Below are 27876 nucleotides of genomic sequence, written 5' to 3'. Positions count from 1 at the left end.
GTTGCCGCCGGTTAGCTGGGTGGTCAAGGCCCCCGAACACGTATAGCTCAGGGACTTATGAGAGTGGGGAGCGTAGCAGCAGCTGACGATTCTGGTTGGCAATACAATTGACTTTCGGGAGAGCAAGGCAGGCACTTTCGATTCAGACGGACCACCCATGGCGAAAGTGTTTCCCGCCAATGATTGGCAAGGGAAACATGTCCAACCGGCCTGCAGCGTTTCTGAGTCGTTGCCCTCGTGAGATGCACTCTCTCTCTAACCCCGCGACGTGTTAGAGTTCATCGGCTTGCGTGCTAAGACTGCCGATCTGCCATAAACTTGACATCACGCATTCCCGCCTCCCGACACACGCACCCTTCTGATCAACTCTGTCTGACACAGCAGATTTTCTCCTCTCGAGGTCCTGACTGCCAAATTAGAGTTTCTGCACCTCGTGTTCACGCGGCTGAAACAACATGGTCATCAACTCAGTACCGACGCTATTTCGCACCAGTCAAATTCTGTTTATCCAATTTCAACGTCGTATCATCCCATGTTTCTCCGTCCCTCACTGTTCATGACTTCGAATGTTACACAAAATCTTTACGGATCTTAAGTCGATGTTGCTGTAATGGTACGATTCTTCGGCGTTGCCTTTTTCCAACTAGACAAGGTTGCACGGCGAAAAACGTCCGTCCACTCGTGGGACTGTCTCCGTGGCAATGACTTCACCGGTGCGTGTCCCATCAACATAGAATCGATACCCGTACATTAATATGGAAAACGGCACACGGCTGCTGGATGTTACCAACAGAGACAGGACAAAAGATGGGCAAAGTGCGAATAAATGGGGCGTCCCGACGGGATCAAACTTGAAAACTACTATTCCCGAGTTAATGCGACGCACGCGTCGTCTCTTCCTTTAATGCGAGGGAATCCACCGTAAAAATTGGGTCACTGACAGACTCCTTTTTTTCTTCTTCTTTTTCTTTTGATATTCGAGAAATTCTGCCCATTCTGCAACAAACTCGCAGAAACCTGGAGATTACGGCACTTCGAAAATAGCGTCGGAAATCGAAGAAGCGGCCGAAGAAGAATTAAGGGGTCTAGACCTCTGGACTGCTTGCGGAGCAAAATTGAAATGGGACCACGATGCCACACGTGCCCCATGGGTAGCTGGCGACTTGTGTCCGATCCAGCTAGACCGGCCCCGTTTCTCAATCTCTTAGCATCGAGGTTCCGTAGAGGACCCCCTGTTCAACATCTCTATGCAGACTAGCTTTGCTAGAGGCCATGCACGTTCTAACTTGCGCAATCAACTGCCTGACCTATTCCTCGGTCACCACTCATGTCCGGAGAAAAGAAAGCCGTTGGCATTAGTCTAGAAGAAGTAAAAAGAGCGCAATCAGCTCGGTCATTTCTCACATTCGCGGCGTAGTTGGTGTTGGCAAGAAGGGGTGAAATGCCGCTTTGTTGGGGACTTGGCGATGCGGAGGACCGAAGAAAGAGCCGCAGGTCGTCGTCAGTTGCCCACTGCAAAAAGGCTTGAATTGTGGTTCAGGTGGGCAGCAACTTGGCGATCTCAACATCAGCAAACGAGAACGAGAAATCATCGGGCAGGGGTCTCTTGGTTGTCGAGCTGCCCACAGACGTTGACCGCCGCGTCCCGCGCGCGGAAGGGCATGGCTTCGGAATGAACCCGACAGACGAGGAGAGTCCGTTGCAGGGTTCTTCCCCCCCTTTACAAGTTCAGAGTGCCACTATCGATAAACCTGATTCGCGGAATCAATGGGTATTCTATTTCTTTCCGTACTATCCGTATACTCGCTCAGTCGCCAAAATTCCCATACCAGATCTCGTCGTCGGGCCGGACTCCTTTCTCGACACCAGGTAGACCGCACAACCCCTTTTCCTGCTCGCTCACTTTCCATTCACTCGCCGTCTCTACTCTAGCCGCAATCACCATCATCATGCCCGACTCAGCATGCCATGCATTATGACAGTGGAATGCCCACATGCCTGGGTTGTCCAGGACGACTCTAATGACTGCCCATCCGTATCCCTGGACGGTGACTGTGTCTCTTCTCAACGGGTTTGCCAGAACTCCAGAGGCGGTCAGCTCTTCGTCCAGCTCGGTGATATTCTCGGGGGGATATCCCGTGGGTGATTGCTTCAGCACGAAGAACTTGTGCCCGTGAAGGTGGAACGGGTGAGCGCCGTCGTCGAAATTGCTGATGACGATATCCACAGTCTCGATGCCCGTTGTCTGGTACACGAACTCCTTCTCCGGATCGAAAGCGACTTCGTTCACTCCCGTCATCTGAGGCAGGGCAGTTTCGTTCTCTGCCTGCGCCGTCTCCATGATGCGGTACAGCGTTGGCGACGTGACGTTACCATGCCACGTCGACTTGTTGAAGAAGCCACGAGACAGACGCCAGGCGCCGATTTCGAAGTTGGCACGCAGGTACATGGACGCTGTCGTCGCTGGTGCCGCTATGGCTTCGACAGGTTGAAGAGTGCTGGTATCCATGTCGCGGCAATCGACATCATGCGCTTCACCCCAACCTTTTGTTTGTGGCTTTTGGGCAATGGCGGCATCTTTCGACGTCTTGCTGTAGCTAATGATGCCTCTGACCTCAGGATCGAGCCACTGGTTCTCCTTGGAGAAGCAGTGTGTGACCATTCTGGCACGCATCCAGAAAGAGTCTGCAGTTGTCACGTTGGTGTCGATGACAACGCTGTAGCGCTGTGCAGGGAGAATGTTCAAACGATGAAATGATGCCGATTCAACTTGAGTACCGTCGACCTCGGTAACGTGGAATGGGTGCTCGTCAATTTCAACTTGGAATTCTGCAAACGCGCCGGTGTTGATGAAACGGAGGCGATGCTTTTGACCTGGAGTCAGATCGAACGAGGCCAAGGACTCCAGATTAGAAACCTTGTTCTCGCAACGCCAGCCGTCAAAGTCAGCGCAATTACGGTAGTTCTTCCCGTTGATGAGACCACTGGATGGCACAGGCTCATCGTTCTCCTGGTCCGGTTGGAGATAGTCCATGAGCAGCTCGGCCGAAGTATTGTGATAATGATCCTGGATCATGATCACGCGGTCACTCGCGTACGTGGCTGCTTCCTTCTTCTCATTCCGAGAGTGCACGACCATTGGACCGACCAATCCATCCGAGGACTGGGCGCTGTGGTGCGCATGATACCAATAGGTCCCCGACTGTCCGTCGACGGTAAACTGGTAGGTGAAGGTTGCGGTGGGGGCGATTGGGCATTGTGTGACGCTGACAGTGCCATCCATGGAGTTTGTGCCATTTTGGAACATGCCGTGGAAGTGGATGGCAGTGGCGTTGACTGCCTCATTAAGGACATGAACGATTATGGTGTCTCCCTCGTTGCACTCGACAAGCGGTCCAGGGAATTGATTGTTGATCAGAGTCATTGGTCGGAAGATGCCATCTGGGTTGAAGATTGCGTCTCGAATAGTCCAGTGATACTCTCTGACGCTCTTTGCCGATGCGTAGTCCCATGATGAGCTGAGAACATACTCTGATGAGTCCCTGAGACGTGGGGTTGGAGTAATCTGTTCATCGATGGTGTGTGTTGGTGTCGCTCCATCAAGACGGGGAGCACCCGGCAAAAAGCGATCGAAGACGAAGAAGACCAGAAAGAAAACGAAGACACCAAAAAGATTTGCGACAGCGGATGCCGTGGCCTTCCATGACGAGCCTTGCCGATATCGTCTGCGATATCCTATCTCGTTACTGTCGTCGTCGTGGGTGAGGAAAGGCGACTTCTCCGTGCCATCTTCTCTGCTTGAGCTTGAGAGCGAGACATTTCGGCGGTAGCCATCGTCGCTCTCCGAAGACAAGGAGCTTGGACTCGACGGCCTATCTTGCCCACTCTGTCGCTCAACGTCCATGGCGTGCATCACATCCCATCGTCGTGGGCGTCGTCAAAATGGGGTTGTAGGGAAGATGTTAGAAGTAGCCGAACGACGCCACATGCTGACTTGCCTCCAGAGGAAGGTAGCAGCAGATGGCAGCTGGAGAGGCGAATTGCATGCATGCTACCCCGTGCGGGTGAATCGGCATCTTAGCGCCAACACGTGCCCAAAACAGAAGTGACTGATGGCTGGATGCTGGCTGGACCTTGACGAATGCACCTATTATTGGACGCTGACAGAGACAAAGAGGGGCAGCGATTCCGCAAACGCATATTGGGGTAAATACAAAATACTTAGCAGCGACCACCGCGTTCTTGGTGCAGAAACAGCCAAACAATCATGCGCGCTGTAGTATCATGTATGTAGTCTGGCCAGCAGAAAACGAAAGCGTTCCGTCTTGCAATGATCCTGTAGTCATGCAAAGGCATAACAAGTGTCGTTATTTGCCAATAATGGCCGCGCCTTAGAAGTCAACCGCACAATCGCACGAGATCTTGAAACAGACGGGTTGCAAAGAATATTTGGATCCTTTGATCTATGCTAAAATTACTCATTTGATATTATCATTCGGCGCGACAAAAACCTGTGTGCCGAAGATGGCTCCGAACCCAACACATGGATGTCCGGCCAGCTGTGGCGGCGTCGGGCGCCGAGCCTATCCACCTTTACGGCCCCGAGAGACCTCCACAGTGAAGCAGCACAGACAACGCACATGCCGCCCGGCGAAGGCAAAACGTCCTTCCAACAACACAACAATATTGTCCAATATTGTCCGACGCGAAACGTCTTCTCGCCATTTCAACGGGCAACGGCAAATACTCTGCAAGGTCACGTTGGGCCTCGACACAAATCCCTTCCGACTTTTCAGCCATTGATTCCACGAGACCGCGACCTCTCTGCGGTCAATTGCGCGACCTCCAGCAACGCTCTCACATCGCCCCCTTGACCATTACCTCGGGGCAAACGCACCCAAATCCCGACAAAATGTCATTCGCCGCGCCGATTTCGAGTCATCCTAAGAAAGCAACCGTCAAAGCCCGAAACATTTCGAATGATCAACCGACATCGAGTATCTTTCAAGGACTACAGTGCATTCTCTGCTTCGGCCGCAGTTTGTTCGCAGAATGGATCGTCTACATCTTGGTCTACCACTCGATAAGCGCAATCGTCACGTTCTTTCTGTTCCTACCCCTCGACTTGACTTGTGCAGTCGTTTCTGGAGATTGGGATCGCGGCTATTTCATCCGCTTGCACATCTTCCTCTTCGTCTTTCCTACCGGCAACTTCGCATTGGAAGCATTCCCACTCGGAACCCGAATACTCCTTACGGGCTTATGGATACTTTCCGTGCGCCCTTCGCTGGCTCTTGCCGGGTGGATTGTCAACAAGCGTCTTCCGGCCTACACTCTGCCTTCGGAAAATTACCCCCCGATTCGGTGGGGCTTTGAATACATCTGTTGCGTCGTCAATCAGCATCATCTCTTGGTCCCGGACCTAGAGTTTTATGCTCGTCAAGCCATACGTTTCATCGGCATACGGGTCTCGTCGGACTCTTATCAACTGGGCACCATATCAGAAGATGAGCTCGACGAACTTCGAGACTTTTCAAACATCTTCCACACCGTGATGGAGCAGTACTCAGCAAAAGGTTGGCCGCAATTGCCTATCCCCGCGAATAAGCAAGGGGAGGCAGCGCATTGCATTTGTGCAGACAGGGTTTTGAGTCAGGTAGAGGGAGGCATACTATCATCGAGGTCATTGATGACGCAAGTAAGATGGGAGATTCCTTTTTTCTGGAGAATGTATGTTTTTGTTTTGGTGTACTGGATGTTCAGGGGGCTGGGTGAAATCAACGCATTGATTTGGCCTTATACTGAAAAAGGTACCTCCTGCGTCAAGGAGTGGTACGAGAACTACGCGGATCCAAATTACGAGGCTCGTCGATAAAGTCATGCCGTCTCTGAAAACATTCCGAGTCTGAGAAGGAATCTGGGATCAATCGTTTCACAAGCCATTCATTTTTTCTTAAAGAGAATCAATATCAATTCAATCAACAAGAGCGCTTTGCTTTGATTTCATGATTCTGGTGCTATCTGAACATCTTCTCATAATCCCAAGTGTTCTATGATTTTCTGATGCAAGTGCCGATGCTGAACACCACTCACAAGCCATGTTCCCAACCAGAATAATAATAGGAAAGTCATCCAGACGTTTTCCAAGGTCACAGATCTACCAAGTTCGAGACGAGAACAACAGGTTGGATTTGATAGCTTCATATGGATGATGAAATCATGTTCGTAATTGTGTGTTGTCGAGGTGGCAGGTAATGCTGCACGGCTGACGCCGTTGCCATAAAGCGTTTCCTGAACAGTGTCTCTTGAGATGCTGAATTTGTCGCGGTGCAATAACTTCAGGCTCCCAAGCTGGTCCTGGACGAGGAGAGACCATGTGCAGACTCTAGTCATGCTTCGTGATGGAGAAATGCATATCGATTGGCAGGGAGGCGTCGTAGAGTCGGTAGAATAGTAGGGACGACGGAAAAGTTGAAATGCTACGAATCAGTCAGTAAGTTTACAACCCTCAAGGTCGGCGTTTTGGATCTTACCGTGTAGATGTTGTTTGCCAGCCAACTGATGCCACCACGACACTCGAGTGCAAGTCGATGGGGCTCTGAGTACGCTGAAGAGCTTTCGCGGTGGCTGACTGAGCGAGTTGAACCTGATGGGTGCCAGTTCGCGGTCGAAGCTGCCCTAAAAAGTGAACCTGTGTCGGAAGCATCGGCTTTGGGTTTGTTAGCATGATATCCTCAACACAAAGAAAGATCTGACCTGAACCTTACTCACATTCATATGTTCTGCAAGTCAGTCGCCGGTCTGATGGTATCAGGCACAGTGGCTGACAGTTGCGTCTGAAATTGGCCATCGCCAACCTCGGCTGAGACGATTTGTGCCACGGAAACAGACTCGAGGACGCCCAGTCGATGTATCAGGGAAGGATACGGCCTGCAAGGTATATTCGATGTTCGAGAGCTTGTGGTTCAACGATGGGCCAGAAACGTGAAGACTGAAGATCTGCGTGATCCGTGACAGTTAGCATTGAAGTGCACGGAGTCAGCCGTTCCACTCACCGCATTCATCTGGCGATGGTCTTGGGGTTTGGCCATGGGTCGGAAACCTGGAGATCTGCAAAGTCCATGTCAGTTCTTTGAAATGCAAGGAGTTCGACGTTCCACTTACCGCATTCATCAAGCCATCTGGCGATGATTTTGGGACCTTTTGGCCCTTTTTTGGGGTTTTTTTTTTTTTTTCCTTTACCCGCCCTCCCCCCTTTTTTTTTTGGTTTTTTTGGATTTTCAATTTTTTTTTTTTTTTTTGTTAGTTTTTTGAGGGGCGGAAATGACTGACCGGAATTTGACGCATCCCTCCCTGTCTGTTTTCTGCGCGAGTACACTTGTCACCAAAGTACCTTACTTCGGGGATGATCAACCTCGTGAGGACCGAGGTGTTCTACTCCACAGACCCAGACAGGTGTGCTTCATCGATCATCGAACTCGACGCTCGTCCCGGGAGCTGCGTGACCGCCACATTTGTATTGGCCACGCGGCCACACCGGTTAAGCATTCGATGACCTGCCCTTCTTCGTAACCATGTGCCGGTCGACCAAGATCGTTAAGGTAAACACGCATCATCAGCATCATCAGCTCCAGGGCCACGCCAACACAAGAGATGAACAGGCCAACGCAAACGTGGAAGCCGACCCAGGAAGCCAATGAGCCTAGCGTTGGTTCCCCCAGCGCGACCAAGAATCGAACCCCTGTGACAGGTAAGGCGAGCATGGGACCAGAACAGAGGAGACCAACAGTGCCGGAGGCGGCGCGAATTGACGTTGGAAAGGGTACCGAAGGCATGTTGGTGACTATTGAGTCTAGGATGCGTGAGGAGAAAAGGAAGACGTTGGCATCGGCGGCCATCGCGAGAGAGTTGTTGCTACGCAGCCGGACCTACCGTTCCTGCCTCTCTGTTCCTGGCTCCTTCCCTAGGAAGCTATTTTACTTCGCAGTTTCCTTCATCTAGGCAGGCACTTGCTAAGGTAAGGTAGTTTGTGACAATTCTAGCAGCTCAAGAAAGGCAAGACCGCAGACGTGCGTTGTCGGGTCATTGCCCAGAAAACTCGTACCTTCCCGAGCTTTGCTCCCGCAGCTCGACGTCCCGGACCAGAAGGGTAACACCACCTACAACCGGTGCACCTTGGGCAGTGCTGGTCAGGAAAGCACTTGCCTCCTCCATCAGTTCAATAGATAGAACAGCGGCCAAGGCGAACAAGACGACGACGGCGAAGATAACAGTGGTCCGCCAGTCGCTAAACGAAAAGAGCAACAGCAGGACCCGAACCTAGCGGTTCTTACCTAGGCCCCTGGAGCCCAGGAAACACTTGCCTCGTAGTTCTCGATTTCGTGGTAGTTTTCAAATCACAATAATACTGCTGGCTGCAATATCATTTTCTCTCCCTCTTCTTCTCAAGCGCCATTCCTAAGTGAACTTCGGCACAGAGCTGAAATAATCAGCCCAACAGTGTTCCCGGTGAGTTCTCAAATCTGCAAGAGAGCGTCTGCATGTTCTACTTCCATGCGACCATGCCTCTTGATTAACAAATTTGAGTTCCAACCGCTAATGACTTAAGTGAAGTTGAAGCAACCTCCAACGGGTGACGGGACGATGCCCGATTATGTAATTCAAGCCTGCTCTGCGGAATGCGACCAAATTAGCCCACAAAAGTCGGAAAGCGAAATGCGTCTTAAACACCACGTGGGTGGGCGTCGATATCAATTGGCCCAGCCCCAACACAAAGAACGGGAAGACAGCGCATCCAGCGAGCGAATGAGAAACAAGACAATTCCGCATGTCAAATCCTTTTGTACATGCTGCACAGGTACCTCATCTAAGGTACTGCACAGTCGTTTCCCCCCGCTCGCGCCCCGCCCCGCCAACTCCGAGCGACGCTACCCCCGAACGGCAGCTGAAGGACTTGGCCCCCTGCGCCTGGACCTGGATGGCAGCATGTCACTCTTCAAAGACGGTGGCTCATTGTTGGGAGGGACACCTGCCGGGTTCCCGAGAGCGGCAATGGCCGCCGTCCGACCAACATTGATTTAATATCTAGCGTCGCAGCCCGTGATTCTTTCTCGATCTTCGACATGTCGCTCGCCCGCCACGCGCTGCTCTCAAGCCTCTCGCTCGTTTGAAGGCTTCCCTCTCCTCCGATCCTGACATCTTGCGCGATCGATCCCAAAGATGCGTTGCACCTCCGTTTCGGCCGTGCTCTTCGCGGCTGGCGCCTCTGCTGCCGCTGTCAAGGCAAAGGCCGCATCCAGCACTGTCGGTTGGGAGACGGCCTACACAGCGACCGGCACTGCTGCGGTCTACGCCGCGGCCGCGACAGCCAAGACGAGCAGCCCGACCAGCAAGGTCAAGGGCAAGGCCTTTGATCGCTTCGTCGTCATCTGGAACGAGAACACCGACTATGAGAAGGCCGCTGGTGATCGTGAGTTATCTCCCGTTCATACCCAATGACGCAGTTTCTAACATGTCGCAGCCAACCTGGCGTGGCTCGCCTCCAAGGGCATCCTCCTGGAGAACAACTTCGCCGTCACGCACCCCTCGGAGCCCAACTACTTCGCCTCCGTCTGCGGCGACTACCTCGGCATGCAAAACGACGACTTCAACCGCGCCGACCGCAACGTCTCGACGGTCTTCGACCTGCTCGACACCAAGGGCATCTCCTGGGCCTCGTACCAGGAGGACATGCCCTTCTCCGGCTTCGAGGGCATGGCCTGGGTGAACCGCCAGAACGGCGCCAACGACTACGTCCGCAAGCACAACCCGCCCATCTTCTTCGACAGCGTCACCCGCTCCGAGCAGCGCCTGTCGCAGATCAAGAACATCTCCATGACCAACACCGCCGCCTCCATGTTCCACCGCGACCTCAAGGACAACAAGCTGCCGCAGTGGATGTTCATCACGCCCAACATGACCTCCGACGGCCACGACACCTCCGTCACCGTCGCCGGCAAGTGGACGCGCAACTTCCTCGAGCCGCTGCTCAACGACAAGAACTTCATGAGCAACACGCTCGTGCTCGTCACCTTCGACGAGAACGAGACGTACACGCACCAGAACCGCATCATGGGCATCCTGCTCGGCGACGCGGTGCCCGCGGACAAGGTCGGCTCCAAGGACGCCAACTTCTACAACCACTACTCGGAGCTCGCGACCGTGCAGGCCAACTGGGACCTGCCCACGCTCGGCCGCTGGGACGTCGGCGCCAACGTGTTCCAGGTCGTCGCCGACAAGACCAAGAGCGTCATCCGCCAGTGGAGCGACGCGTCCAAGACGCCCGATCGCTTCTACAACCAGTCCTACGCCGGCTTCTTCAACACTAAGGCGCCGAAGCGGTACCCCAAGCCCAACCTGGCCCTGGACAAGAACGCTGCCGGACGTAAGATTCTCGACATCGTGAAGAAGACGTGGGAGAAGAGCTGCGCGCCTACGTACTACGAGGACACCATCCACGTGCCCGATGGCCTCAACCCGCCCGCCGGATACGCGGCCTAATAGCATAATGTCTTTTGGCTTCGGTCATTGTAAATATCGTAGTCGTCAATAATGCATAGACAGTAGACTTTCTGGTCGCAAACACCACCGCGTCCCCTCATTTGCCCCCCTCAGTTGACATGCGAACCGTGACGGGCAAACATGCAAGCTCGCAGCAAGTGACCCCGGTGATCGGCCCCATCCCGGCCTCGCACAACAAACAACCAGCCAACCAGCCGCTCGCACGAGTCTTTTCCTCCGAGGGTTGCAGACTGAAATGTCGTGTGATGTCGTCGACCTGCCCCACGAGGGAAGGCACTTCATGCCCGGCGAAGAGAGCAAGGGATCAATCCAAGTAGAGAGCTGAGGTGATCTTCCCCTCCCTGCCCCCCATCCATGCATCATCCCGGTCGCCAGATTACCCTGTCAGGAAGGTGGGAAATCAGAAATGCTTGATTGGACGAGTGACAGGGGACCTTTTCCCCCGAAGCCCACCCACGTGGGTGGTTCTTGGCATCGCTGCTGGGCGAAAGCTTGGCCCTCTTGCTTTCCCATGAATCCATGAAGGTGTTTCTTCTCCGCAGATACATTTGTAGAGGGACACTAGCGATTTTCTGTCGGTCCACCGCAAAGAAACTTTGCTTCGCCTCGCGGCATCGCATACCCGGATTGCTGATGTCGGGTCTGCCGTTTCCTCCCCGATCGCTCACCGAGGAGCCACTAGGAGGGCTAAATTTAGGGTGAAAGAGATACCTACGGTGTTGGTAGACATTTAGTGGTGAGGGGTACGGTCCAGAACAGTGAAGGCGGCAGACCTGTTTCTTCGGCGTCTCCATCCGATCGCCAAGATTCAGTCTTTTTTTCCAAATCACTCCTTGTCGAGACCCGTCTCCCGCGTTCTTTGACACCTCCTTGGCATACTGGGCATTTTGACGACTTCCGCAGTGCTCATCCACCCTCCATCGTCTTCGTCAGAACAGCACGGCAATCATGTCCCATGGCCCATGAACAAGTCGACTTCTCGTTCATCATCTTCCCGTCCTTGAATCCTCAACCAAAGAGTCAGAACCTCACAAGACACACAAAATGGCGTCTCAAAACCTCGCCCGCTTCCTCTCAGACTTCACCCTCGGCTTCTCAGATGGCCTCACCGTCCCGTTCGCCTTGACGGCCGGCCTCAGCTCCCTCGGCCGCAGCGAGACGGTCATCTACGCCGGGCTCGCGGAGCTGTGCGCGGGATGCATCAGCATGGGCATCGGCGGGTACCTGGCCGCCCGCGACGCCTCGCGCGAAACGCGGCGGTCGGGTTTGTCGCCGGAGGAGGAGGAGGAGCAGGGCATGCTGCTCGCGGAACGCCGCAGTGAGGAAGACCTCGACGGAAACGAAGAAAAGGGCCGTCCGAGGAGGGTGGAGGAGGCTGAGGACGATGTGCGGAGGTATCTTCAGCCCCTCAACCTATCGGACTCGACCATCGCGACGGTGCTTGAGGCAATCAACTCGCAACCGGAAGGCTCAAGATGGGCATCCAAGAGGATACGAAGTTCGCAATCATCTCTCGCCAGCGACACACCTACCGCCGAACAAAATTGTTCGATGATATCGCCCGTGTTCTCGGGCATGTCAATCTCCCTGGGCTACCTGTGCGGCGGCCTCATGCCTCTGCTGCCCTACTTCATCGCGCCGAGCGTGGGGCAGGGTCTGAGGTGGAGCATCGCCATCTGCCTCGTCGCCTTGTTGGCCTTTGGCGCGGGCAAGAGCTGGGCTCTGGGGACGAGGGACGGGTCGTTGAGGCGGTGTCTATGGGAGGGTGTGCAGATGGCCTTCTTCGGTTCCTGCGCGGCTGGGGCGGCTGTTTTATGCGTGATGCTGGTGAATGAGCGAGTGAGTTGAGGGGCCACAGATGATACCTAGTAAATGATACCATGTCTTCTTCCAAAGCCTGCGGAGTCTTGTGATTACTCATTATTCATTAGTAGACAAACTCCTACGCGCTCATCGTGAGTAGATGTCGTCGTCGCCTCGACTCAGTACCGATTGATGAGTAATGATATCGCCTTGAAGGACGTTTGTTTTCCCACATCTCGCCCGTTGAAGAATTACTTAAGCTATTTCAGAGTGCAGGTCGGGCGTTGAGTCGCGCTAGGTGTGGATTAGGTCTGGTCTTGGCGATTAGTGAACACAGGTTCCCGCCTCGGGCCACGAGTGATCAGTAAACTGTCTGGCATGATTAAGCGGGTCAATGAAAGACGACATGATATCTTACAAATCAGTCAAAACAAAACGACGCAGCAGTGTGCAAGAGCATGATTGAGAGGGTGGTGAAGTTCATCTTGACTCTTAAGTGCGTGACTGGCGTGGTTCGTTCGAAGGTGGTAAGTTTGAGCACAACGTTTGAAGTTAATTGCAGCCACAGGCTCTGTGAAGAGGTGGATGGGTTACCAGGGGTGCTTAGCGCGGAGCTTGTGAACCACAGTCTATGCCACGAACCAAAACCTCGTACACAATTATGTGCGGGATGTTACTATGACCCGAGGATGAACAAGTCAATTTCATCCAGCTATGTTAGAAATTTCGTGATATATAGTTGATGCTGTCTTTTGGATTTCGTTGTCCAAGACGAGGAATCTTGGTCCTTCCAAAGTTCATCAATCAGGAATCGACGTGACGTTCACAGGGCAAACCCACATGGCCACGCTTCGGAACCGCCACGAGCACGAAGTTTTCATATCCTCTTAGCGAGTAGCATTATGCATTTCAGTTGATAGCCAACTAGCTTTGGAAACGAGTGTGGCGAATACGCGGAGTTTAGTCAATGCACGCCTGGCCTTTGGTCTAAGCCGTGTTCCTGTTGATTAATGATCATTGCCTCTCCCTCTCAGCTGCCCGCACCTTGATTCAAACTCCGCCTAGACCCGCTCCGAAACAGAATTGATGGCATTACGCCAGATTATCAATCTTCTCCGCTACTATCTTCGGCGCCGAGAGAAGTGCGCCATGTCTTCTTGCGTAGTGGAAGAGTCTCGTGTAAGTGTGGAAGCTTCCATGATGGTGCTTCGATTGCAAATACCAAGGCGACCATAACAACTTCAAGATGTATATAAGATTCCGACCTAGACATCACTTCAGACGAAAGACACTTCCATCAACACATCAAAGTCCATCTCAACCTCAGCCTTACACTTTCCAAGCATCCCACCAACAAACAAACAACACCCACCATGTCCGCCAACCAAACCTATCTCATCACCGGCGCCAACCGTGGCATCGGCAAGGGCTTCGTCACCACCCTCCTCGCCCGCCCCTCTATCACCGTCATAGCCGGCGTCCGCGACCCCTCCGCGTCCTCCTCCAAAGCCCTCGCCTCCCTCCCCAAGGGCGCCTCCTCCACCCTCATCCTCGTCAAGATCGACTCCTCCGTCGACTCCGACCCCGCCGCCGCCATCGCCGCCGTCCAGGAAGAGCACAACATCACCACCATCGACACCGTCATCGCCAACGCCGGCATCTCACACACCTCCGGCCCCGTGCGCGACACCGCCTCCGCGCCCGCTCTGGACCACTTCCGCGTGAACTCCATCGCCCCCCTCCTCCTCTTCGCCGCCGCCGCCCCGCTGCTGCGCAAGAGCGCCAACCCCGTCTTCGTGGCGATCTCCTCGGCGATCGGCAGCGTCGGCCTGCAGGAGAGCCTGGCGAAGCTGTTCCCGCCGGGCGTGGGGCTGAGCCCGTACGGCGCGAGCAAGGCGACGCTGAACTGGCTGGTGAAGCGGCTGAGCGTGGAGGAGGAGTGGGTGACGGCGTTTGTGTTCCACCCGGGCTTGGTGGAGACGGATATGTCGGCGGCGCTGGCGGAGAAGAATGGGGTGGCGGATGCGAAGAGTTTGGGGGCGATTACGGTCGAGACGAGCGTGGGCGGGATGGTGAAGGTGATTGATGGGGCGACGAAGGAGGTTAGTGGCAAGTTTAAGAATTATGATGGGACTGATTTGCCGTGGTAGAGGGTGCTTTGGGTACCTCTATGAAAGTTTGCATAGGACTTTGGTTGGTGTAGAACATGGTTGATGGTAGTCAAGATGTAGATACATGACATAATGTTTCCGTACGTTTGGGTGAACACACTCGGTGAATACTCGTGGCGTGGACTAAGCATCGAGTCTTTTACACAATACTGCTTCGTTATTATTAAAGCCGAATTATATACATGAAAATTGTGCAGCTCGTTTATATAAAACTAGTGTCCCTCCAGCGCGGCTGCGCTAGGTGGTGAGCCGCTTAAAAGGCACGCCTTGTCTTGTTCTTGCCGGTGTAGAACTCCTCGGTCCACGTCTTCAGCTGCTCAATCTCAGAAGTGATGACAGCCTTCATGTCGGCGTTGACGTCGCCGTTCCTCATGAGCAAGTCGTTGCAGTGGCGGGAGCCGGGGATGAGGTGGACCGGCGTGCCAGGGCGGGACTGAAGCGGGCCGCCTGGACGGAGCTCGCTGGATACGGAGGCAGAGCGCCAGGGGTCGAATTCGCTGCGACGGAGTTAGCCAGAATCATGGCGGACAGAAAGGGCTCGGCTTACCCGTTCGACCACACCAGGCGAGTGGTGTTGGTGTAGAACCAGCCGTCCGTCGCCTTGTTCAGGTCGGCGGCGGTCTTGCCGCGGTTCGAGGCGTAGGTGAAGTCTTCTTGCGGGGGGAAGAAGAGGTCGCACTGGCGCTGGTAATACTCGGGGGTGACGTAGCGGGAGACGATGGAGGATCGGTCCTCAGGGGCACCTCTGGGATTGGATCAGTAACGATAGACACCGTGGAGCAAAGACACATTGCAAATACTTACGTCTGCCAGAAGAAGAAGGGCTCGTTGCAGGTCATCCAGTACCAGGTGCGGCCGAAGGCGTTGTCGGCAGACCAGTCGGTGTAGATGGGGCTGGTGGCGTTGTACGAGTCGAAGCAGGCAACGTTCATAGGGTCCGACCACTCTTCGACGCCGTATGATGCGCAAGCTGTAATTCGGTTAGACGGATTCGCCGACTGAGGTTTGGGGTGTACTTACTGCCTGGGAGATACTCAGAGCTCCACCACTTGGCGTAGTTGTCGAGCGCCTTGGTAAGGCCGACGCCGTTCGCGCTGGGCGCTGAGAAGTTGCCGGTGGCGCCCTCGACCGCATCGCACATGGCGTAGAAGGTGGAGTAGCCAGAGTACAGCTGAATGGACTGCCAGTATCCGAGAGGACCGACGAGAGCACTGTGGGATGTCAGCTTTCGCCTTTCTCTAGAGCATTTCGAGTGCCATCGTACCTCGCAAAGTCGTCCTTGTGAGCGAGATCCTGCAGACCGAACTTCTCCTTGAGCGAGTGAATCTCGTCCTCGGTGCCGGAGGTCAGGACGGTGTCGATGTGGTCGACCATGAGGTTGAAGTCGCGGCTGCAGTTCTGGGGCATGCCATTCTGGATCGGGAGGAAGTAGCTCCAGTAGTCGTATGTCGCCTCGACGGGTCCGCTGCTGGCGTGGTAGGCCCAGATGGTCCCCGGGGCGTACTTGGAGATGGCGGCGGCGAGGATGCCGGAGTACGATCCACCGGTGTAGATCCAAGGCTAAAGCCGCATGTCAGAACAGGATCCTCTCGGACTGGGCGATAGACTTACAGCCTGGGGAGCATTGCTGCTGTGGTTGGTGTCGAAGGGCAGGTCGACTGTGCGGGCCAGGTTGGTGAGGTCGAAGACGGCGTTCGTCATGGTGTGCTGCTGGAGGTTCTTGGTGTCTTGGAGGGCGTACGGCAGAGAGGTGCCCCAGTTACGGTCTGCTCTGTGTCAGTCTGGCCAACCTCGAAGTCTGTGTCGAGAAATGGGGAGACATACGCTCGACCATCACAACGGCACCGCCAACAGCCTTGGCAATGCTGCCCGTGAGCGCGCGGTCTGTCAGATATCCACTGTAAGCCTCAGCAGCAACTTCGCCGGGCGTGAAGACGATGATCTACATATTGTCAGCTAATGCGCGTCTTCGCGTGCTCAGGAGCAGCTCTTACCGGCGAGCCGGGGCCCTTCCAGTAGGTGCTGTTGACCCAGTACCGCTGCTGGAAGGTTCCCAATTCAGGAGCATCATGATCGATAAGCTGCTCAAAGTACAGAGCGTCACGCTTGACGAGTCCACCCTCGTCGTCCTCGGCCCTGAAGGGCGGCTGGATGGGCTGGAAGGCGAAATGGGCCTGAGCCGCCGTGAGGCAGCTCAACAAGGCGAGGGAGATCTTCATGGTGACAGAGACACTACTACGGTGGCCAGGAACGAACGAGTACACACCACGGCACGCCTATTTTGCGACTCGATCAACACAAAGGACGAGGTATCGCGGGAACAGCGGCGGGGGGGCTGCCATCTTTAAAGAGTCGCACAACATCTGGGTAAGCAGCAGACCCATCCATCACCCCGGCGAAATGAGTCCCGATATGCAAGAACCATGCATTCAGTCGCCAAACATCGCACCGCACGCGTCCCGTGTTGCGACCCTCGGCAGGAACAAGCTTTCCAAGCTCTCTGGGCCCCGTCGACGGGAAGAGGGGACGCCCAGCCCGATGCGATCCCGGCCGCCCATCGCGCACGCACGGATTGTCGTGATTGTAACGTTGAGGACAGAGGCCGGGGTTGGCCTCGGCCAGGCATGGAGACGGGGGTGGTTCCTGATAGGCATTTGAGAATGGATGGCAACGTTGGACTCTGGAGAGATTTGGCGTGGGATTTTGCGTGGGCCGATAGGTTAGCTCGAAGCGGAAGGTGAGCATTCGACGCTGCGGTGTGGCCCCAGGTCGGGTGGACACGCGCCGGCAGTCCGGCAGGGACTTCTGTCTCCGGTCTGTGGTCCGACCTGCGCCAACGGGAAGGTGGTTCGGATCGGCCATGTTGCTGGGAGTTTTAGTCAGAGTGTGAGGGAGTTTGGGTCGGAACTTTTGTTCTGGACTGTGAGCCCAAAGGAGTTGGTTGAAAGAGTCGAGACACAACAGCACGTTTAAATAACGTAATTGTCCAAGTGGTAAGAGGGAGGGATTTGATTGCGGGATACGAGAATCATTTGCAAATCTATCAGGTGGGCTTATCTGAGGCTTCTGGTCGCCTACTAGACACAACCTAGATACGAGTCGTACGCTGTTCGAGGTAGTCTTCAGCATGGCCTCCAAGTCTTCAGTCAATAGCTGCTTCAAAGCAAGTTGAGAAAAGGAAGACGTAGCCTTACACCAGCTTGAAGAATGTAACTTTGAATACACTTGTATTCGAGAGAGCATCATGAGAAACGCGCTCTGAAGAGCTTCGGTGTAGCGGTTCCTACACTTCTCAGGCCTGTTAGGGTGCTTATTTCCGGGTAACATCTTCTAGACGCGGGGAATGCCTAACTGGCGATGTGCCGCGTGAGCAGCAGCCAACTGCCAGAACAGAACCCTTCAAAGTGAAGCAGAACCTCCAGATGAGCAGAAAGCCCAACTGAGGCTCACCGCATGTACTTGACTGATTTCCTAATTCAGAGAGGCATTGAAGTTGAATAGAGTAACTGGAGGCTAAACTTTGTGGCCTACCCGGCCTGTGCACTGAAAGTCAGTGAAGGCACCCCGGAACCGCCAAATTGGCCAATCACGACGCCCAAAACGTAAGCAGTCGCTCAGCAGCCTGACAATTGAGGCCGAAAGGGAACCGTCACGGGCAGCTCCACAATCCAATCCAAAGCTCCGACGACAATTCAAGACCGATTGACCAACGACGACCGAACAATTCGCCCATCACAGAACCCCCAATTGCCGTCACAATGGCCGGAGACTTCGAACCCAGGGGTCCGTTCCTCCGCCATCATGCTACACACTGCGCAGACATGCTGACCTTTCTCTGCAGAGACGCCCCGCGAGGAGATGCGGGACGCCAAACTCCCCCTCGCCTACCGCGACAGCTGCGCCCACCTCCTGATCCCCCTCAACCGCTGCCGCACCGACACCTTCTACCTGCCGTGGAAGTGCAATGTTCGTTTTACCCCGAGATGTCATCATTCCCGGCGCTGCTCGACCCCGGCCTCGAGAGGCTACCCGACGGATCGAACCCTCTGCTAACCTCTGACACCCCACGGCTAGGACGAGCGCCACAGCTACGAGAAGTGCCAGTACGTCGAGTTCAAGAAGCGCGTCGCCAAGATGAACGAGCTCCGCGCGGAGAAGGGAACGAGAAGCAACTGAGGGGTCCGACAAAGACAGCCCTGGGCGGCCGCGTCTGTGTATATAACCTGTGACATTGGAGGGCCACGGCAAAAGGGTCGAAAATGGGGACTTGGTCTTGCCGCAAGGGTCATAGCACGAGGCCGAATTCACGTTATTGCGAATGACAACTGCGTTTGTTTCGACTTGGACAGACCGCGACGAACAATGACCTAGCATGGGTACTGTTAGGCATTGCGGGTGGAGGAGCGGAAACGACTGGAGTTCGGCCCTCGGTGGCTTCATTAGGCGAACTTTGGAACACATCGTGAGGTTACTGCTGGCTGTCACAGAGACAGCCGGCTCGTTCCGCTCCGGTTCGTTGATATTCAGGACAGGACCTAGGAAAGTTTCTATACTACAAATCCACAAACAGCTGAAAGCTGGCCAAAGACTAGCGACAAGACATTATATTTCATTAACGTTAAGTTGACAATGCTAAGTAGGTTCTATGAGTACAGCCAACATGACAATGCTCCTCCTCAATTATGCGCCTTTGTACGATGCAAATAGCCAAGCAACCGCTTCTTCAGCACAACGCCCACCACATTCGCTGTTTCTGGTTCAAGAATAACCAGGTAACTCAGACCGAGCTTCCCAAACATCTCAAGGACATGCTCCATCGGCGCCTCGGCGCTCACTGTCAACGGTGTCCGGTCGACCAAGTCCATCATGATCCCCGACCGCAGATCAATCTCCTCAGCCTCCCCGCGGACTTGGAGAACAGCCTCCAACTCCGCCTGAGGCAGGTACCCAAACAGCAGTCCCGCCTCATTCACCAGCACAAGGCCCGCATCCATCAGTCCCCTCGCTAGCAGCTTCTGCAACTTGTCGGCCAGCACGTCTTGACGCACGCGGTACTCTCTGCCCGTGCGCAGAGTGATCTCTTCCATTGTCTCAGGGGAAGGGATCAGCTCGCGCGCGGTTGCTTCCCGGTGCTTGACGACCTCATACGCCAGCTCGGCCTCAAGGAACGGGTGTCCCAACAAATGCTGCGACAGCTCGTACACCGACGCGGCAGAGATGGCGTCCGCAACCCACTTGGCGGTGAGGATGGCGCACATCGAGGCCGGGATGAACGTCACCTCGCCCGTCAGCTCGAACATGATGACGGCCAGACTCACCGTCATCCTGCACACGCCGGCGAGGAACGCAGCGGCCCCGACCATGGCGAATATGCCCGGCGACATCCCCCCGACGAACTGCCCAACCAACCGCCCAAACAGCGCGCCGGCATTTAACGCCGGGATGATGATCCCAGACGGCACCTTGCACCCGGAGGTGATGGTCGTCAGGGCCAGCTTGACCAGCGTCCCGCTCGCGAGCCAGAGTATGTACCCCGTCCTGTCGGGCCTCTGCTCCTGCTCGCACACCCACTTGCCCTCGGGATCTTCGCAGTTGACCAGCAGTTTCGAGAGAGCGACGTCGCCGGTGTCCCGAGTGAGAGCGTTTGGGAACTGCAGCAGTGCCGTAACCAGCACGACGCCGCAGAGCTCCAGCACGGGGTGGTTCTTCACGATCTCGCACCTGCGAAAGGTCTTGGACCAGAAGTAGTTTGCTCTACAAAACACACCACCGAAAATGCCGCCACACACCCCCAGAAAGACGAAGACGAGATAATGCACGGGTTCGTGGTCGACCCCGAAATTCGTCTCGAACAGCACCAGCTTCCCGCCGCCCGTCGGGTTCAGCGCCTTGAGCGCGATGGCCGCGACCAGCGAACACAGAAACGCCCTCCACAGCACGCGACGAGGGAAGTACGTGCTGATTTCCTAGTCGTCGGGGTCAGCCAATGCTACATCAGCAACACAAACAGCAGCATATCAAACATACCTCGTAACTGAACAGCACACCGCCAATCGGCGCGCCGAACGCGACAGACATGCCCGCCGAGCACGCCACGCTCAGCATCTCGCGCAGCTTGCGCGGGCTGTCCCGGTACTTGGGGAACCAGTTGGCCACGAGCCACCCGACGCACGTCGAGATGTGCACGAACGGGCCCTCCTTGCCCAGGCACATGCCCGTCGACACCGCGAAGGTCGCCCCGACGGCCTTGACGAGCAGCACCCGCAGGCTCAAAAAGCGCGGGATCGCGAAGCCCGAGACGATGCTCTTGATCTCGGGGATCCCGCTGCCCGCGGCCATGTACATCGTCTTAGTCGCGCCCTCCCCGTCCTCTGTGGCCGCCGTGGGAAGCGACGCTTTCGTCGTCATCGTCACGTTCCCCGCGATGGCGCCGAAGAGCAGCGCAACGAGGACGTAGACGGCGTATGCGGCGGGAGACACACCCTCGCTACTACCGCCTGCTACCCAGGGCGTCCACGCCTCGCACACCCCCGACCTGGGCGTGCCTCTACAGCACCTCCCGCGGTCGAGGAACACGTTACCGCGGCAGTACCCCTCCTTCCAGTCGGCCGTCGTCGCCATGGACACGTCGACGACGTACGCCACGAGGGCGGTCAGCACTCCGATCAGCGCTGCGGCGATCCAGCCCTCGGCTCGGTCGATGCAGCGGCGGGCGCGGCCCCGGAGGCCCGGCAGGCGGTCGAGGCGGCGCGCACGCGATGAGGAATCTGTGAGGCCGCGCAGCCAGTCGATCGTCGCATAGTTGCTGTACGGCAGGCGGTCGCCTTGGGTGGGCGATTGGCCCAGGGCGTAGTCTGCCTTGGAGATGAGGGACAGCGTCGAGGGTGAAGAGGGCGGCGGCGGTGGCCGGGTAGAGATTCTGCTTTGGGATGTTGTCGAGAGGAGGGGGCTTGATTCGTCGGGCTCCGGGTCGTCTGAGGCCATTTCTAGAGGGTTCATGGTTGCGGTTGCATTTGTAAAGGGGGGGTATATCACACAACAGTCTGCCCTTGGATCTTGGCACGCATCTTTTTAGGAACGAGGTTTGAACACGGTCAATATAAAGGATGATGTCCTTGGAAGCAGAATCTAGAGCCCCACGCACTAGAAGGAAGCATACTCGCCTCCCGCCCCGAGTGCTTCCAGACTAGCGACCCGCGGAGACATGATACACGGAATGACGCGCGTGGGTGTGGTGCCGGGGCCAGGTTAAGGGAGGGCGGGAGGACCAAGATTAAAGTATCGGTCGGATCTCGTGGGCCACTCGGTCTGAGGACCGGCCGTTGGGCGATTGTGCAAAATGGAGCTCGGGCCGTCACCGCATGCCTCCGAGGTTTGGTTGCTGGTGGTGTGCTCTAGAAGTGGCGGTATCATGCGCTTTTTTTTCATCGATGGTGTCCCGAGCCGTCTGGTGGTCCGGCGCCGCGACTGATCCCCCCCAAGCGTGGTAAGCGTAGCGGTCAGCAGTGGCACTCTCCCCCTCCGCTCCTCCTTTATATGGTCTTTGCTCGTTGGGCTCCGCGGAGTCGAAAAAATCACGGGGCGGTTTGGGTAGTTGATGATGGGTCAGATTGTTGGGACGAAGAAGTTCGGAAGATGGGGAGAGCGGTGAAGGGCGAAGTGGGAGATGGCCAGAACCACCACCCACGGGCGAGTCATTTCCATCATGGGATTTTGAGAAAGACGATTTGAATTGGGTCAGCTGTTTGATAATTTCTCTTTTGATTTTTTGATTTTTTGATTTTTGATGTGAAGTGTGTTTTGCTGGTGGGTATTCCAGCTATGTAGGGGGGTATCTACACTAGATGTACAGAAGAAAGTATGCTATGCTATCCCGGGGAAGACGTGACGACAATCTTTGGGGGCTGAATGAGTGTGTATGCGAATGTTTTCGCAGTTGGAAATCTTTCGTCGTTTTGCCAAAACAGCTTCTGGACGCCGCCGCTCCGATAAAAACGCCAGATATTATGAGAGAAACGCCGTCAGGTGTGCCAGCACTGACTAGACATGCTGTCAACTCTTTGCGAACCGGTTATTGTTACAAAATTTCCCGCGCTTCCTTCCCAGTCTATACATTAAATGAGTGACAATGTTGTTGTTTTTGTGGTTTTGTTCTTTTTTTTTTCGGTTGAGTTGGGCTTTGGTCTGATCAGCAGGTAACCTTGACCATCGGCTCCCACGGCCGGGCGGTGTTCCAGAGGTAGGTGTCCGGGGGCAGCCCGTCGTCGGAGGCGAACATGTACTTCACGAAGACGGGGGCCACCTCGGAGGGCAGGGGCGGGAGGTAGTCCCGCCTGTCGTCGACGTCCATCTCGTAGTCGTACCCGACGAGCCCGTCGTCCTCGTACGCGCCCACACCGCTCGCGCGGCCGAAGCTGAGGTCGTCGAAGCTGAAATCGATGCCGAAATCGCGGAAGTCGAGGTCGAAGCTCAGCTCCTCGCGGGCGCTGATCTCGTCCAGCGTCAGGGTGGCGAGGCGGTCCATGAAGGCGTCCACATTCCGCTCGTAGGCGTCCGGGTCGCTGAGGGGCGCGACGTCGTTGACGACGACCTGGAGCCGGACGGTCTGGATGTCGATGACGAGGCGGTCGACCATGGAGGGGAAGCCGTAGGAGGTGCCGGCGGAGAGGAGCCAGGACTCGCGGGCGCGGTCGCCGTTGGAGGAGGCGTCGTACCAGACGGCGGTGCCGGTGGCGGAGGTGTCGCGGAGGATGAGGCGGCGCTCGGCGTCGAAGGTGAGGACGCAGTGGCGCGGGGCGATGCCCGGGAGGGAGGGGAGGAGGATGTCGGCTCCGGGGTCGGTGCCGAGGACGAAGCCGGTGTGGTTTTTGGGCGGGTTGGCGAAGGAGAGCTCGAGGGCTGGGCGGGGTTTAGGGGTGGTGGTGGGTGAGGTGGTCTTGTTGAGGAGGAGGGGGTTGATTGTGGTGTTGTCTGGATTGGGTGTCGGTAGGGGCTCGAAGGAGGAGGGGATGGCGGCGATGCGGCGGTTGGTGTTTTCGGGCAGGCGGACGGCCTCGAGGGCGGGTTGGTTTGTTGATGTGGGCAGGAGCCAGGCGATTACGTTGTTGTGATCCATTGTGGGTGGTGGTGGTGTGGTGTGATGTGTGGTGATGGTGTTTGAAGAACGATAAACTGAAGTTGGCGCCGGTGAAGTGAAAGTACAGGATGAAGCGAGGAGCGAAAGTGTGTGTAAGACGATATTAATGAGTGCAGATGAGAGCGAGGTGGTATGTTGTATAGTATCGTATGTGGTTGTCTATTGACGCTCCGAATAGACCTTGCCAGGAATCCTTTTCTCAGATCCCTTGAATGAACGTTTGATTAAGTATTGCTGTATGTGTTTGCTAGGTTCTTACTAGTCGAGATTGGAAAACGGAGGGGAGGAAGGTTGTGAGACGGAAGGAAGTCACTCGATCTTCTTATACACACCAGTAAGAGACTGGGGGTTGGACAGTTGGCGATGCTTTTGTGCGCCAGGTGCGTCTTGCAAGGGAGTGAGCGAAAGCCTCCACTGGACGACGGCAGCGTGTGCTGTTGTTGGCCACTCGAGCCGGAAAACAAGAAATCGACAACCACTCGGTTGACGGCTGCATGGTGGGACCTGAACCACCAAGGAGAATTTTTCTGTCTTGTGTCTGCAACTGCGAAAAAAAGTGTAAACAAAGACGGTGCCTGATGATCTCCATACCGCCGGATGGGCATGAAACGGCAAGCGCAGTAAGTGGTTGCAGGGCACCAAGAGCTGGTTGGTCTGGGTTGCCACGATGGCGTAGCGGCGCGGGAGCGCGTTGGCCAATGGATTGCGCGCCACTTGCGCGGGCTGTTGGCATGGCATCTTCGCAGACAGGCGCGGTGTGGTTGGCTTTGCAAGGGAAACGAAACGCGGGTTGGTGGTTGCATGGGGGTGGTGCTGTGGTCCTTTTTTTCCCTCCTTTGCGTGAGGTTGTGTATGAGTCACTCAGTGACAGCGCATAGACGCGACGATGCGGGTTGATGGGTTGGTTTGCCTTTGGTTGGGCCGCTGCCGAACAGTGGTTGTCATGGATGCGAGGGCCAGGGTGGGATCCATCATTGCATCGGGGGCCGCTTGGCGGGCCTCAAGTCTTCTCTGGACGGATATGAATACCGTGTCTGCAACTTGTAGTCATTCTCAACTTCTTGGTGCAGTGGTGGTTTGTGTGGTCGGGAGAGGACGAAATAATGTTTCGGGAGGCCGGGATGGGGCGGCCAATTCGGGATGCAGGAACCCGCAGGAGAGGGGGGATCGGACGGGGCATCCATCGATGTTTCCGAATGGGCTTCCTGAGGACAGAGAGTGTGCGACATGCTTTGCGCATGACGGAGGTGTGTGGTGGCCGTCCACTTTGCTATGCTGCTGCTGCTGCTGCGGCTGGGAACAGGAGTTGATGCTTGTGATGGTGTTGTGGATGGGCGGACGGGCCGTTGGCTGTGGATGACTTGGGAAGAGGCGAGCCGAACGTGGAGAATCTTGAAAGATGCGGCCAATGAGAGATGAGGCCTGCCGATGAGGTCTGGAATTCCTCCGTCAGCATTAAAAATCAAGCGCGCGCTGTATTTGCGATGTTTGATAGAGGCTCACTTTGGGATAAACGAAATGATTATGGATATGGATGGATCTAAGCCGTAACTCGACGTAACTCGAGTAAAGCCTTCATCATCTCGATAGATTATCATGGTCCCACATACGGCGGCGTGCATCACCACAAAATGATTACGCTCTGGAAGTAGACGTCGCTGAAGGCTAAAGTGTTCACCGCTAAGCGTACCTAACGATCCGTTTCAAATTCGATAAGTCAATACAGTTCATCCTCATATTTTCCATAATATTACAAAATGACCGACAATGGCAAGAAATAGATCCAACTTTTCGTGATTAGCCGATCCTAGGATGAGATGATGTAATCACCGAACCCCACCCGAGCGGCCGGCCTTCGCTCGCACAAAAAGTCAGCGAGGGGAGCAGCCGACCCCGCTGAAGAGACCCTGGAATCCGAGCTCAAGACGCTGGGAAAGTCCGCCCTGCGCGCGCGGCGCTCTGCCTGGAACCTCGGCGAAAGACGGCCCCTCCAGCCTCCAGGTCGGTTAACACCTCAGCTTACCCCCCCATAAAAGTTTATCTTACCCCTCCCCACCTTTCTTAAATTAGGTGGTTTATACCTATAGAAGTTATTTATAAGTTTATAAAAATAATATTAGTCTATTTTTATTTATAAAAAGCTAATATATAAATTATAATCTAAATATAGTTAGATTATATTTTAATTATATCTAAAAAAGTTTTTAAATTTATTTCTATTTAGTTTTAAAAAAGTTCTAAATCCTATTTAAGTTTTATTCTATTTATTATTTCTTTTTTATTAATTTTAAAAGCTAAAATTAAACTTAATAGTAGTAATAGTAAAGTAGTACTAAAATATATTATAGTTATTAATCTTATTATTAGACTTAGTAATAATAAGAGGGTAATTATAGATTAAGCTAATTAATTCTATAATCTTATATTAATTACTTTAGAAGTTATACTTCTTAGTATCTTAATTTAATTATATTAGGATTATATTCTAATTAAGAAGTATTTATAGAGAGAAAACTTATTAAAGTTAACTAAGTATTAGTTATATAACTTATTCTTCTTAAAACTAAGAGGTTTAAAAGTAATTTACTTATATAATTTAGAGGTATATAGTAACTAGTTATTAATACCTCCTTTATTAATAGAGGTAACTTTAGAAAGCTATATAAGTTTAAGAATAAATTAGATTATATTAATACTATATTTAAAATATATTTCTATAAAGGAATATATTTTAAGTTTTAGGTTTTAGAAACCTAACTAACTAGTAATCTCTTTATTATAGGTAACTAATTACTATTAGAAAGTAATATTTATAGTAACTTTTTTAACTTTAAGGTCTATTTTAGTTTTTATAATATATTATTAAGGTATAAGTTTAAGAGAAAATAGCTATAAATACTCCTTAGCTTATTTAATTATATTAGAAATATATTATAATTATATTCTTATTAAATAATTATACTTTTTATTTCTTTAAGTTTACTAAGGTAGTAGTTTAATTAGACTTAATAAGTATAAAAAGTAACTTAGAGAACTATTAATATAAGAGAGTAATATAGCTCTTATTAAACTCCTAGGTATTAACTTAAGAATTTATATACTACTTTTATAAAACTACTAAATTATATTTTATTAGTAATCTAATTATAATTAAATAAAGTTCTTATTAGTTTTTATTTATAAAGAAAAGCTACCTTCTTAATACTAAATAAATAGTTATTAATACTTTTTTAGTTATTAATAAGGTTAATTAAAAGTTTAATATTACTTTCTTTTTTATTATAAATTAGAGAATAATAATAGTAGAGAGTAGCTAGATCCTTAAATTTTTACTATATAAATTATATTAGAATTATATTCTAATTAAAATAAAGAATAATATAAACTATATTAGGGTAAAAAATAAGTTATAGAGGATTATTACTATAGTTCTAGTAATAGAATACCTCACCTAAGTAGAGTATAATTTATTTTTAACTTTAGTAAATTTAAAATATTAATATATCCTAATTATATTTAAATTATAATTTAGTTAAATTCTATTTATATTCTAAAGAGGGTTAATATCTATAGGATATATCTCTATTAAGGGGGGGGTAGTAATAAAGTAAGTAGTTTATAAGTTATACTACTATATAAAGTTTAACTATTAAATTATATTAGAATTAAGTTTAAAACTTAAATTTAAAAGAATATAAAAAGGGAATAAAAATATATATACTAATAAGGTAAATATATAGCTTTTAATTAGTTTAAAGTAAATACTATTAGCTATTATAAAAGTATTATTTAGGGAAAAAAAAAAGAAAATAGAGGGGTTAAAAAGGGGATAAAAATAGAAATTTAGAGTAGTTTATATATAAAGTAATTAGCTTATATATTAAAAGTAATATCCTTACTTATTACTTACTTTTAATTAGCTTAAATTATCTATTAATTTATTTTAGTAAGTAGTACTTATTACTACTAGGGGTATTTCTTCTTAATTTAATTAAATATATAAAGTTAAGAAAAATAGAGAAATACTTTATACTACTTATTTCTTATTATATTTCTAATTTCTTAAAAAACTCTTCTATCTATTAGTAAATTATAATACTATTTTAGTTATATTTTATTTAAATTATAATTAACTTTTAAAACCTCTTCTATTTTTAATAAATTATACTTACTCTAGAGGTTTTATTTTATAGTAATATACCTATA

At 52.5% G+C, this 27876-nt stretch overlaps 9 protein-coding genes across 9 annotated transcripts; 5 read left to right on the top strand and 4 right to left on the bottom strand.

Moving 5' to 3' along the window:
• Positions 1-1807: 1807 nt before the first annotated feature.
• GCG54_00011758 (Laccase-1) lies at positions 1808-3904 on the bottom strand (the record flags this gene model as incomplete). Its single annotated transcript, XM_045411653.1, has 1 exon — positions 1808-3904. The coding sequence occupies one exon, from the start codon at positions 3902-3904 to the stop codon at positions 1808-1810; it is 2097 nt and encodes a 698-aa protein (XP_045262251.1).
• Positions 3905-4912: 1008 nt separating this feature from the next.
• GCG54_00011757 (uncharacterized protein) lies at positions 4913-5875 on the top strand (the record flags this gene model as incomplete). Its single annotated transcript, XM_045411652.1, has 2 exons — positions 4913-5576; positions 5811-5875. The coding sequence occupies 2 exons, from the start codon at positions 4913-4915 to the stop codon at positions 5873-5875; spliced, it is 729 nt and encodes a 242-aa protein (XP_045262250.1).
• A 3344-nt stretch (positions 5876-9219) lies between these two features.
• GCG54_00011756 (Acid phosphatase) lies at positions 9220-10539 on the top strand (the record flags this gene model as incomplete). Its single annotated transcript, XM_045411651.1, has 2 exons — positions 9220-9469; positions 9521-10539. The coding sequence occupies 2 exons, from the start codon at positions 9220-9222 to the stop codon at positions 10537-10539; spliced, it is 1269 nt and encodes a 422-aa protein (XP_045262249.1).
• Positions 10540-11604: 1065 nt separating this feature from the next.
• Positions 11605-12408, top strand: GCG54_00011755 (Protein CCC1; the record flags this gene model as incomplete). The annotated part of the gene is made up of 1 exon (XM_045411650.1): positions 11605-12408. The coding sequence occupies one exon, from the start codon at positions 11605-11607 to the stop codon at positions 12406-12408; it is 804 nt and encodes a 267-aa protein (XP_045262248.1).
• Positions 12409-13736: 1328 nt separating this feature from the next.
• Positions 13737-14513, top strand: GCG54_00011754 (Short chain dehydrogenase gsfK; the record flags this gene model as incomplete). Its single annotated transcript, XM_045411649.1, has 1 exon — positions 13737-14513. The coding sequence occupies one exon, from the start codon at positions 13737-13739 to the stop codon at positions 14511-14513; it is 777 nt and encodes a 258-aa protein (XP_045262247.1).
• Positions 14514-14787: 274 nt separating this feature from the next.
• GCG54_00011753 (uncharacterized protein) lies at positions 14788-16768 on the bottom strand (the record flags this gene model as incomplete). Its single annotated transcript, XM_045411648.1, has 8 exons — positions 14788-15031; positions 15082-15279; positions 15339-15504; positions 15555-15745; positions 15799-16094; positions 16146-16300; positions 16359-16476; positions 16529-16768. Coding segments are annotated over 8 exons (1608 nt in total), but the record flags the coding sequence as incomplete, so codon positions are not given.
• Positions 16769-18292: 1524 nt separating this feature from the next.
• Positions 18293-18710, top strand: GCG54_00011752 (NADH dehydrogenase [ubiquinone] 1 beta subcomplex subunit 7; the record flags this gene model as incomplete). The annotated part of the gene is made up of 3 exons (XM_045411647.1): positions 18293-18317; positions 18376-18500; positions 18609-18710. The coding sequence occupies 3 exons, from the start codon at positions 18293-18295 to the stop codon at positions 18708-18710; spliced, it is 252 nt and encodes an 83-aa protein (XP_045262245.1).
• Positions 18711-19210: 500 nt separating this feature from the next.
• Positions 19211-21533, bottom strand: GCG54_00011751 (H(+)/Cl(-) exchange transporter 5; the record flags this gene model as incomplete). The annotated part of the gene is made up of 2 exons (XM_045411646.1): positions 19211-20500; positions 20562-21533. The coding sequence occupies 2 exons, from the start codon at positions 21531-21533 to the stop codon at positions 19211-19213; spliced, it is 2262 nt and encodes a 753-aa protein (XP_045262244.1).
• A 1189-nt stretch (positions 21534-22722) lies between these two features.
• GCG54_00011750 (uncharacterized protein) lies at positions 22723-23649 on the bottom strand (the record flags this gene model as incomplete). The annotated part of the gene is made up of 1 exon (XM_045411645.1): positions 22723-23649. One exon carries the CDS (start codon positions 23647-23649, stop codon positions 22723-22725), a length of 927 nt encoding a protein of 308 aa, XP_045262243.1.
• Positions 23650-27876: the final 4227 nt, after the last annotated feature.

The sequence above is a fragment of the Colletotrichum gloeosporioides genome, assembly GCF_011800055.1.
Source record: "Colletotrichum gloeosporioides strain Lc1 chromosome Unknown consensus_56, whole genome shotgun sequence".
Lineage (NCBI taxonomy): Eukaryota > Fungi > Ascomycota > Sordariomycetes > Glomerellales > Glomerellaceae > Colletotrichum > Colletotrichum gloeosporioides.
The sequence above is the reverse complement of the archived record's forward strand: the minus strand, read 5'-3'. Positions and strand labels throughout refer to the sequence as shown.